Below are 12726 nucleotides of genomic sequence, written 5' to 3'. Positions count from 1 at the left end.
CTAGAGAAAATGGGTTATGAGTCCACGGCAGGGGGCGGCCCAGCTTTGGGAAGCAGGTAAGGACTATTCTCTCCCACTTCCAGTGGAAAATACACCAATATTCCTAGGATCTAGAACTCAGACCAGTACTTCAGGATATTAGTATTTATTTGTATTATCAAGTTTCCATTATAGTCCCCATTTCAAACATTGTCCCATTCTCCCCATAAATCATCTATATACATCCAAGGGAATTTCAATACTCCGACATCTAAACCATTTCTTCCATATTTCCTTTCACATGCGATAGCAGAAATAAAAAACCTTTGTCATTCGGTTCAGAAAATATGGTTGTTGAAGTCATTTGGTTTTATCACAGGGATTTTTGTGGATTGGCTTAAATGCCTAACCACCACTTATCACTCACTCAAGATCTAAGCAACCAACTTCAAAATGGACAACCAACTTTAAAATGAATGTAAGTTAGAAAACAACTTATTTTTAGGCTGGATTCAACCTCAACCCATGAATCAGCACTTTCAGTTGGGTTTCTATGGGCACATTTTTGCCCTAAACTAAATTTAAAAAAAAAAAAAGATTTCCAATAGCTAATTTTCTGGTTGTTGCTATTTATTTAATTTAGCAAAGAAATCTGTCGATGTTTCCTCAGCTTTTTAAAGGTCTCAGAAAAAGAAATTAAAACTTCATAGACAAATGGGCAAAGAGTATAAACAGGAAAATTACAGAAATATAAATGTCAATTAAACATGATGGGGGTTTTGTTTGTTTTCAGGAAAATGCTAATTAAACATACTAGTTGCATCATCAGACTGGAAAAGATTAAAGAGTAACAGCATCTAATTAGTGATGGCAAAGATGTAAGAAAACTATATCCTGTTGGATGGATGTATTAATATTCAGTACTTAAATATTTAACAGCACGCTTTTGGACAGCTAGCTGTGAGTATAGTGAAGTGACTGGCATTTTAAGTAAGTTAATTACTCAGAACTGAAATATGGTGACATCAAAATATTAATGAAATCTCATTTTATGAAAAATGTTGAAATAATACTAATCACTCAGTTTAAAATTCTTTCAAAAATAGCATGATTATGAAGTTGGCATAATTATAAAGGTCGAATGAGTTGTAGATGGCATTTGTGTTACATTCTGGACAGTGCTGCTCAAGGTGCTTAACAGATATACCATCTTTGTCAAGTTAACTTTGATTTATGCAAGGCTTTCAAGAATTCACCGTACAAATAAAATATTTTGTATCTATCAAAATTTATAATGTGCTATCTATGGACCTCGCAATTCCACGACTAAGAATCTAAGTTACTGACATTCTCACATAATTGTGCAAAGATAAGTATGTCCCAGAATGTACCTAAAGGCTTTTGAAAATGCCAATTAATTGAGGGTTGTATATTCGTACAACAGAAGACTCATGCAGTCTTAGAAAAGAATGGGTACTCTTTATGTATGCTAACAGAAAAAAAAATGCTCACAATATATTAAGTGCAAAAACAAATTAAAGGGCTAAAGAGTCTATTTTTGTAAATAAACAACACACAACCCCAAACAGAAAGAATTCAAATGTAAATGAAACTATTTACAGCAGTTATCCCTAGGGAACGGAGCTGGGAGGAAGAGAGAAGGAATTTTCACTTTTAAAATGGTTAAAACCTATAATAGCTAGAATTTACGGAGTTCCTACCATGTGCAAATTCTAAGCACTTCATTCAATTAATCTTCATAAGGACCCGATGAGGTAGATGCTATTGTTATTTCCATTATCAACAGCCGAGGACACTGACATCCAAGAGATTAAGTCATTTGCCCAGGGTTGTATTTCTAGTGAGTTTTGAATGGAGGTAGTCTGCATTAAGCAACACTTTTTTTTTCTTAATTGAAGTATGGTTGATTTACAACGTTGGTTTCTGGTATGCAGAATAGTGATTCAATTATACATATATATATTATGTTTCATATTCTCTTTCATTATAGGTTATTACTATACAGTAGGACCTTGTTGTTTATCTATGTTGTATATAGTAGTGTGTATCTGCTAATCCCAAACTCCTAATTTATCCCTCCTCCACCATTTCCTCTTTAGCAACCATCAGTTTGTTTTCTTTGCCTGTGAGTCTGTTTTGTAAATAAATTCATTTGTGTCATTTTTTAGATTCCACATGCTAGTGATATCATATGATATTTGTCTTTCTGTCAGACTTCCCTTAGTATGATAACCTCTAGGTCCATCCATGTTGCAGATAGCATTACTTCATTCTGTTTTTATGACTGAGTAGTATTCCATTGTTTACATATACCACAAATTCTTTATCCAATCACCTGTCAATGGACATTTAGTTTGCTTCCATGTCTTGGCTATTGTAAATACTGCAAGCAGCCCTCTTTTTTTTTTTAATAATTTTTTTTTAAATGTGTTGTACTTTTATTTATTTATTTTAGGAGGGAAGTAATTAGGTTTACTTATTTATTTATTTTTAGAGGAGGTACTGGGATTGAACCCAGGACCTTGTTCATGCTAAGCATGCGCTCTACCACTTGAGCTATACCCTCCCACTACAAGCAGCACTCTTAATTGCCAAGTTAACAGTTCTCTATACTTTATAGTATATGAATGGCTTTCAAAATAATAAACACATGAGTTTTGCCTTTTAAAAATGTAAGTCTGGAAAAAAAAATCAGCAATGTTTTGATTTTACAATTTAGGTTGTTGTAACATGTATCATTGTGGTAGGCAGAATAATGCCCTTAACCCTCCCTTCCCCTAAAAGATGTCCTATATCCTAATCTCTAGAACCTGTGACCTTACAGGGCAAAAGGGACTTTTCAGATGTGATTGAAGATCTTTACATAGGGAGATAACCCTGGATGAACTGGGAGGGCCCAGTGTAATCACAAGGGTCCTTAGAAGGAAAATTTGAGGGAGGCAGGAGAGTCAGAGTCAGAGAAGGAGATGTGAACATGAGAACAGTGTCAGGGTGAGAAAGACCGGACCAGCCGTTGCTAGCTTTGAATATGAAGGAAGAGCCCAGGAGCCAAGGAATTGGCTTTTAGAACCTGAAGAAAGGCAAAGAAGTGGAATCTCCCCTAGAACCTCCAGAAGGGACACAGTCCTACCAACACTTTGATTTTAGCCCAATGAGACTTCTGAACTCCAGAAATATAATACATTTTTTTTATCATTTAAGCCACTAAATTTGAGGTAATTTGTTACACCAGCAATAGGAAACCAATACAATCATTAATTATTAATTTAATAAAGATATACTCTGCTTACAGATTACAGGAAATTATCTCCATGCAAAGTATGAATTTTGTTATGGGCTGAACTGTGCCCTCCTTACCTCCCCTAGACTCTAAGGGGAGTCTAGACCCTAGGGGTTTGAGCCCTAAACCCCAGTACCTTTGAGTGGGTCTGTACTGGGAGATGGGCCTTTAAAGCGGTAATTAGGTTAAATTAGGTCATATGGAAGGGCTCTAATCCAACCTGACTGGTATTCTTACAAGACAAGGAAATCTGGACACCCAGACACCCGGGAGGTGCAGGCACACAGAGGAAAGCCCACGTGAGGATGCAGAGAGGTGGCCATCTGCCAGCCAGGGAGAGAGGCCTTAGAAGAAACCAGCCCTGCCAGCGCCTTGATCTTGACTAGCCTCCAGAATTTCGAGAACATAAACTTCTGTTCTTTAAGTCATGCAGTCTAATGTGATTTATTCCTTTTTTCTATTATTATTAAAGTATAGTCAATGAATAATGTGTTAATTTCTGGTGGACTGCACAGTGATTCAGTTATATACATATTCCTTTTCATATGCTTTTTCATTATAGGTTATTACAAGGTACTGAATATATCTCCCTGTGCTATACAGTAGGACCTTGTTGTTTATCTGTTATATATATAGTAATATACATAATATATATTCCTTTAGTGCTACTTATAACCACTCAGAGTAGGAAAATACTAGTAAGTTCTAAAATTTACTCCTGTGCTCTTATATAAATTTAGAGTCATGAAAATATAGTTTGAGCACAGGGATTTTGTATTCATTATTTTAAACAATATTACTTTATCATAAAATGTATCTTTATTCATTTATTTTAACAAACATACACTAAGTGCCTACCATGCCCCTGATCTTGGGAACAGAATGACGAATAAGACATGGTCCCTGAGCTTGAAAAAATACTTTAAAATTATCAGTCTGGTAGTGTGATTTTAATCTTGGTGTAAGATATTCCCCCTCTGGAATAAACTATTGATCAGAAACCTGAACTCTGTTAGAAGCAGTTATAGCTTAGAAGGACCTGTTTTAGAGTTTACCTTGTCCCACTCTCTCGGAGTTTGCTCAGATAAATCATACAACAAATATTTACTGAGCTACGTAGCAGGCATTGTTCCATGTGAGTGCCAAAGACCCACCAGTAAGCAAAGCAAAGTCTCCACCATAACGGAGCATACATTCTAGTGATGGAGACAGACAAGAAATAAACAAGGAACAGAGTAGATCATGTGGTGATAGTCATAGGAGATACGATATTCCGAGGTAAAGGGGGAGTGGTGATTTTCTACACAAGGTTCGGGGAAACACTTTCTAATAAGGTGGTTTTAGCGGAGAAATTAATGAAGAGCAAATCATAGGAATATCTGAGAAAATACATTCTTCTTTTTTTTTTTTTTTTAACATATTCTCAGCAAGGGGAAAAGAAAGTGCAAAGGCCCTGAGGTAGAAGCATGCTTGGTTTGTGCATAAAACACCAGGAAGGTCAGTGTGCCTGAGGGAGAGTGGGAAGGAGGGGAGAGGGGCTGAAGATCACTGCAAGCTTGGATTTTTACCCTACATGAGACAGGAAGCCACTGGAGGATTTGAAGCAGAGAAGTAAAGTGACCTGCTGTATATTTTGAAAGGCTGATTCTGACTGCTGTGCTGAGAGCAAAGTCTTCTGGGGAGAGGGTGGGAGGAGTGAGACCAGTTAGAAGGCTAGTTCAATGATCTAGGAGAGAGGCTATCATTGGTGGACCAGAGTTGGAGTTGGTGAGAAGCATTCATTTATTAGTTATCTATTGCCTGCATAACAAGTTATCCCCAAATTTACTGGCTTAAAATGACAAGCATTTATTATCTCACAGTTCTGAGGTTCAGGTATCTGGGAGTGGCTTAGCCGGGCGGTTCTCACTCAGGGCCAGTGTCTCACGAGGTTACAGTCAAGACATCACCTGAGTCTTCATCATCTGAGGCCTTGACCCAGGCTATAGGATTCACTTCTGAGAAAGCTCACATGCATGGCTGTTGGCTGGAGGCCTCAGTTCCTCACCACGTGGCAGCTGGCTTCCCCCAGAGCAAGTGATGAAAGAGAAAGAGAAAGAGGAAAAGGAAGAAAAGACAGGCGTTGCAGTGTTATTTATAACTTAATCTCAAAAGGGGCACGCCATCACTTCTGCCAAGTTCTTTTGGTCCCACAGACTGACCCGGGTACAGTGTGGGGGGGGGATCACAGCAGACTGTGAACGCTGGGAGGTGGGCATCTTTGGGAATCATCTAGGAGGCTGCCAACCAGAGTTCAGATTCTTGTTTTGTTGTCGGATTCGATCTAGCATGTAAGGAAGGGAAAGAAAGGAACCATGGATAACTTTAGAAATTTTTGGCCTTATTTTGGCAGGGGGAGGATCAGGAGCTATTTTTGGATGTGCTACCTTTGAGAGCCTATTCAGTACTCAAGTGGAGATGTCAGAGGAGCAACTGGATAAATATCTGAGTGTGGAAGTTCAGGGAGAGGTGCAGGCTGGAGATCCCAGTTTGGGACTTACCCATTTATGGGTGGCATTTGAAGCCAGAGCCTGGATCCGATTCCCCAGGGAGTAGTACAGACTGATGAGAGACAAGAAGACGAGGCACAGGAGCTGAACCCGGGGCCCCAACACTTAGATTTGGGGAGATGAGGAGGAACAAGTGAGGACACGGAGAAAAGGCCAGCGAGGTGGAAGGAGAACCAAGAGCAAGGTGCTCGCGGAAGCCAGGGAAGAAAATGTCACCCCTGGACTAGTGCTGCTGAGAGGCCCAGGGAGCAGGAGTCCCAGGTGCGGGTCCTCTGTCAGGATCAGCACCAAGGCCGACCCAGACTTCTAGAGACGTGATGCCAGTGTTTAGGATATAAGGGGAAGACCTCTGGATGAAAACACCTTGGAGGGATCTTGGGAATATAATAAGGAGAGGGTGGGAAAAAATATATCCAAACATCATAGACTTTACAACAAACAATGATTAAGAGCTGATTCTGTGCCCCACGCTGTCCTAAATACCTTTCACGTGTCAGGTCATTGAATCTCACAGACACCACACAGAGGCAGCGTTTGACCCCACAGATGAGGAGGAAATGGGCTGACAGAGGGCGTCTACACAGCCAGCCAGGTGGAGGCAGCAGATTCAAACCTGGTCAAGGACCCGTGAGCCCTCTTTGTGCCACAGCGCAGCCCTGGCAGAGGGCTTTCGGAAGGATCCTGAAGGCTTTCCCAAGAACCAAGAGGGAGGAGGAGGATGAACAACATTGTGGCTAGGGATTTTTCCCTCTGCCAGGACTCCAGTGCTGTAGGAAGTCTGAAAAGTGAGACACAGACGCCTTTGAACTTGCCAGGCTGATTTAATTTGGTATCTCCTGGCAGGAAATGCAGCACTCAAAACTGCAATTTTAAAAGGCTGTTTGGGTGGACTCCTTGACTGAAATCCTCAACTGCTCTCTCCAGGCTGGAGGGAAGCCAGCAGGAAGCAGGGCCTCTGTCAGACTCGTAAATTCCTGCTTTATTGCCTATTCTTCCAGGATCAGCAAACCCACAAGTGGTCACCCTGAAGGTGATGTCGTCCCACCCCCATCCTCAGTGCTTTATGGGGGGGGGGGGTGTTGGAGACACGTAGGGCAAGCAAGAGACAGGTGAGGGCTTGGCCCTTAAGCCTCTAGTCAAAAGACAATCACCTCCCATCTCTCTGGCCCAAACCCCTATCTCCAGGTTTCTGTCAAAGTCAATCAGAAAATCCCACGGGCTGGCAATGAATATTCAGCACTCCCTAGACATACCGCTCTGGGTTAGGTCCTATTGGGCTTAGAAAATAGAATGGAGCTGTGTTTTATAGAAGCTTACTTTATAGCTATCTGGGCAGGAACCTATCCCACAATTAAATAAGTGAGACCTGCCTGGACAGATTTTTATTCAACGAAAAGTGGACAGTCTTTCTTCACCATGGTTCTTTTCAAGCCAATAATGAATTTTATAAATGCTTTCTATGAAATGAGATGTGTACAATATCACAAATTGAGAGCCATCAATTCAGATGTTTAACTATTTAAGGAAGCAAACCAAACCAAAACAAAAAACAACTATTAAAGGCTATAATGTTAAATAATAGAAAGTCTTTAAGAACGCTGTTCTATCAAAGTCCACTCAGAGTGTGCCTTTTAAAAATAAGATTTTTTTAGTGGTAGGGGACGTATAGCTCAAGTGGTAAAAGCAGTTGCTTAGCCTGCATGAGGTCCTGGGTTCAATCCCTAGTACTTCCTCTAAAAATAAATAAATAAGTAAACCTAATTACCTCCAAATAAATAAATAAACCTAATTACCTCCCTCCTCTCCCCAAAAAATAATTTTACAAAAATAAATAAGAGGGTTTTTTTTGACTCTCAATACTTAGGCCTGGCAATATCAGTAGTTAGCTGTGGGACCCTGGAAAGCCATATCCTTTCTGAATCTCATTTGAGATATGGAGATAATACTATTTCATGAGAATATTGTAACGATAAAATGGGAATGTGTATGTGAAAGCGGTTGCTATTAATATTAATAACATTGTTAACTACTCCTAATAAAATATGAATCTCTAAAGTGACTTCAGCTTTAAATTTTTATTATTAAGGAATAATTATTAAAGAATTTAAAGAGAGTCCTTTTAGAGACATACACTGAAGTCATTTAGGATGAAATGATGTAACAACTGAGATTTGCTTCAAAAGAATCAAGGGAAACAGCAGGTTTGTGTAAGTTCTGGCCACATTTTGAGTATTGTTGAAGCTGGGTTATGGGTGCACGGGAGTTTTTTGAAAAACCATTTTGTCTACATTTTATGCTTGAAATTTTCACAATGAGAAGGAAGAAAGCCAAGGGGAAATTGAAGGGCAATTTCTCATAACAAGTTCAAGTGCTACTAGATTAAGACTGCTGCTTGGCAACTGTATTTCAATAAAAGAAAAAATGAAAATTTTTAAAGAAATTATTGCTGATTAAGCAAACCTTGATATTAAAAGAAATGGTAGAAATTTTAAGTGAATGCCAAAATGCATATGAATTCAAGGATTTGATAATTTATATTTTCAATGATCTTTTAGCTTCTTTTTAATTAAAGGAAACCCATTTTGATTAGATATTAGGACAGAAAATTATTTACTACACGATTTAAGATTATTAATGAAACCTACAAGCTAACTTGGAAACTTAAATACTTTAAGTTTTTTTCCAAAAGAAATTTCAGGTTATGTTGATAATTTTGTTTTTTAAGAACCCAATGTTCTATTTATATCTGTTATATCTAATTAAGCACAGAATTACATATCAGTATTTCAAATTTGATACTTCTCTGACAAAATCTGTCACTAACTAAAAAGAATTTAACAGCATAAGTGTATAATATGCTCCCTTCCTTACTCTGAAGATGTGAATTCTCTAGGAAGTCTTCATGAGTTTCTTTTGTTTCTCCAGGTTTTGTTGATCGATACTCGCTCCTCAGAGAGATCTTCCACCATCTAAAAATTACCTGTGATTGAACAGATAGAAGGTGAGATGAATTAAACAGATTTCAATACCAACAGCTGCGTTTAGACCTGGGATTTTTTTTTTTTTTAAATCACTGTCATGGCAGGAGCATAAGGCTGTGTGTCCAACATCAGTTATAACTTCACAAACTGAGATCACATCAAATTAGAAGTGAGGTCTGTGCATCAGTGAACATTTTCCTTAGAGATTAGGGTCACAAAATCAAAGTTCAGGAAGGTATTTTAAAAATCTATCAAGTCAAACAGACTCACAGACATAGAGAACAAACTTATGGTTACCAGGTATAAAGGGGGTGGGAAGGGATAAATTGGGAATTCAAAATTTGTACCTCTTGGGGAGTGATGGAAATGTTAATTGTCTTGATTGCAGTGGTGGTTTCATTAGTGTATACACCTATCAAAATTCATCAAATTGTGTATCTGAAATATGTGTCGTTTCCTATATAGGAATCATACCATAATAAATGTGTAAAAAATAAAAAATAAAAACTTAGTTATGAATCAGGTATCACAATATAAACTTACTAGTTTATAAATAAGTTGGAATAAATTAAATTTGTTTGCTCAGAAAAAAAAAAATCAAGTCAACTGATGTTTAAATCACCCAGAGCCAAATGGCTGTTTCTCAAAGATCTCTGAGAATAGAGATTCTCTACCTTCGGGAAACAATCCCAAAGTAATTGCTCAGGTCTCCTCCTCCCTTCCCTGTCTAAAGGGCAGACCCGTTGAGTGGATACTTTTCTCATGGAGAGCGACAGGCACTTGGACAGGGCCAGGAAAAGCACCCTTAGGCCTTGATTGATGCATGAAAGTGTCATTACCGAGGACACTTCTTGGTAATGGATCTGCTGGGTGTGCGTCTGACTTGTAGGAGCCTTTTGGTTTACCGGAAGCCAACCTCGTTTCCGTGGTTATGGACCGCACTTCAGTTCTATGTTGATTTCATGGCAGTGTCAATGAGACTCAGTCTACACTAGGGCTCTGAGGGAAAAGATGGGAAAGGAGACTGACAGTGCTGAGAAACTGGTTTGCCTCCTAGTTCTGGAATCTTCCCTCACTGGCCGTAACATGTAAGGTTAAAATGATGTTCAGACAGGTTCCATCCAAAGCAAAACTGTTAAGCAGGTGAAACTTGCTAAGGGGCCTCCCTTTATTTAATTTCTTCTCCCCCATCCATGCTCACCCATTACTCCCTGTGGTCTCACAGGTCCTGGCTGCACCTCCTTTGGCCACTGCCCTTGTCTCTACCAGTTCTCTGCCCACTTCTGAAGGCTCTGCTTGGTGCTGGTCTGGGAAGCCCCATCCCACCAGCCTTTGAACTGCACAACTTCTGTTTTTCCTCACTCCTTTCCCCTTGCCTGCAGGCCTGGCCTCAGCCAGCTTTCCTCCCCTTCTAGAACTACCTCCCCCTGCCCTAATGTCTCCCCAGCCACTCCCCACTCCTCATGTCTGAAAGATGGTCCCTCAGGGAAGAAGAGTTTTTCCGCCATCTTACCTAGCACCCTGCCCAACAGAAAGCAGATCTTCAGTAAATACTTGTTGGATGAATTAAAGGGTGCTTTTCATTTCAATTTTGTTGCTCATCTCTACAGGAGCTGAGGGGAAAATATATACGTAAGTTACAAAACTCCATAATCTCACAAAATTGTGGTAGCTGATTCCTTTCAGAAAACCCCTTAGTCGGCCCCTTTTGTTTTTTCTAAACACGAGACTCACTGAAATCATCCTCTTAAGAATCTTTCTTGCCTATCTCCGTGGAGTTCAGGGTATATCAGTCTGCTGGGGCTGCCATTAAAAAAATAACACAGACTAGGAGCCTTGAACAACAGAAATTTATTTCCTTATAGTTCTAGGGCCTGGAAGTCCAAGATCAAGGTGTGGGCCAGTTTGGTGTCTCCTGAGGCATCTCTTCCTGGCTTGCAGGTGCCACTTTCTCACCGTGTCCTCACATGGCCTTTCCTCTGAGCATGTGCCTCCCTGGTGTCTCTTCCTCTTCTTATGAGGACCTCAGTCATATTGGATTAGGGCCCGACCCTTATGACCTCATTTAACCTTAATCAGTTCTTGAAAAGCTCTATCTACAAATACAGTTAGATTAAGGGCTAAGGTTTCCACATAAGAATCTAAGAGGGGATAAAATTCAATCTATAGGAAAAGGTATCAGGTATTATAGTAAAAAGAGCATGCATTTTGGAATGAAGACATACCTCGACAATTTATTTAATTTCTCTGCACTTCAGTTTTCCCTTTCATTTCCTTCTAGTAAGTATCATTGAAATTGGTATTAAATATTATAAGTATTTCCTTTTTATTGGATGAAGATGCCAGGGAGTCTGAATCTAATGTGATGTTCTTTACCACATAATCTAGAACCTTTAGAACTAGCTGGGAAGTCAGAAATAATTTAGTCTACTTCCTGGAACTCATGTAAATAAGGAAAATATTTCAAAGAGGTTAAGTTAAAAATGATAGGTGTCCTTCCCTCCAACCGTACGACCAGATGTTATATCACAATGAAGGCCAGACTTGGAGTGAACTCTGACATGAGAAGGACAGACGCCACAGGAAAACACTTCTGGAAGCTCAGTGGAGTGTCCCCTCCCTGTCCACCTTGGCACTCTACTGGAACCGTCACAGGGGAGTTTCTCTCTGGGGCAAGCGCACTTAAATTGTAATGACATAATCAGTTACCCCTCTAGCCAGATCAAGCAACCACCAAATAGCGGGTTAAGTGGAAGATTTTGAAATGAATGGAGTTCTAGACAGGGTACCACACCAGTAACATTTGGTTACTGAGCTTCCTTCTTATGTTGTTTTAAAAATAGGCAGAGAGACGCTTGTACAACCTTACTTGCCAGCCTCATATCTTACCCATCATTCATTTCATCCATTAAAAATTATTTCTGACATTCCTTCTGCTAATTTGTGAACCCTCTGGTACTGATTTAGAAGGTAATATTTGAAGTGCTTGCCATAATGGCCTCCGGAGGGAGTATCCTCAGGGCACAAACTCAAGTGACCTTGTACACACAAACATCCTACTGGCTCCTCTGAGGTATTTCAAGTAAATGACTGAGAATGTAACACTTGCCTAAGGAACCAGTGCTGGCTAGAACCAGAATGCAAGCCTCCTCACTCCTAACTGGTAAACACAGGGTTTGTTCTGAGTCATGAAGTTTTCTTCATAGACAACCTTTATGCTGTGACTCATCAGACCATCTCTATAGAGCGAGACACAGAAATCTGCTGCTCATCACAACTTAGCCTAGTCAAGGTTCTATTATTGTACTCATTAAAAATATATATATTAGATATTTTCTACCAAGTATTGTCTCTCAAATTAGTAAAGTTTTTTTTTTGTTGGTTTTTTGGGTTTTTTTTTTTTAGGCAACAAAACCCAATAATGGTGAAGACAAGGAAAAATGGGAGCCCACTGAGAGGAGTGTAAATTGGTTTGGCAGTATCTATTAAAAAGCTTAAAATCATCCATGCCCTTTGACCTGGACGTCCTACTCCTAAGGAATTTATCAGAGATGTGTGCAACATTTTTTATATGAGTGCTCATCATAGGTTAATTATGGTAATAAAAAAATCAGGTCGGGGAGAGTATAGTTCAGGTGGCAGAGTGTATGCTTAGCATGCACAAGTTCCTGGGTTCAATCCCCAGTACGGCCTGTAAAAATAAATAAATAAATAAACTTAATTACATCCCCCTGCAAAAAAAAAAAAAAAAAGAAGAAGAAAAAAAGAAAAAATATCAGTACTGACATAAGGGTCCAATAGTTGGGACTATTCAAATAATTAGGGCACATTTAGATGATGGAATACTCTGTGGCTGATTAAATAATTTGTAGAAAGTAATTAATAACATAAATTGATGTTAATCATTTCTTAAAAG

The 12726-nt window shown here is 39.3% G+C and overlaps 1 protein-coding gene and 1 long non-coding RNA gene across 6 annotated transcripts in view; both read right to left on the bottom strand.

The window, feature by feature from the left end:
* Positions 1–12726, bottom strand: part of FBXO36 (F-box protein 36) — an 82582-nt gene that overhangs the window by 25925 nt on the left and 43931 nt on the right. For all 5 annotated transcript variants that reach the window (XR_004320122.1, XR_004320121.1, XR_004320123.1 and 2 more), the window contains exon 2: positions 8701–8809. Coding sequence is in view for 1 of the 5 variants with exons in the window: in XM_032480439.1 (XP_032336330.1) it covers positions 8701–8809 (109 nt within the window). In the remaining 4 variants the exon portion in view is untranslated. The remainder of the gene's footprint in view (positions 1–8700; positions 8810–12726) is intronic.
* Positions 8929–10426, bottom strand: LOC116663789. The gene is made up of 3 exons (XR_004320125.1): positions 10324–10426; positions 9650–9809; positions 8929–9222 (listed from the first exon to the last, which is right to left on the bottom strand). It is a non-coding gene; the product is annotated as an uncharacterized LOC116663789 (long non-coding RNA).

The sequence above is a fragment of the Camelus ferus genome, chromosome 5, assembly GCF_009834535.1.
Source record: "Camelus ferus isolate YT-003-E chromosome 5, BCGSAC_Cfer_1.0, whole genome shotgun sequence".
NCBI lineage: Eukaryota > Metazoa > Chordata > Mammalia > Artiodactyla > Camelidae > Camelus > Camelus ferus.
This window is presented reverse-complemented; position numbering and strand designations above follow the sequence as displayed.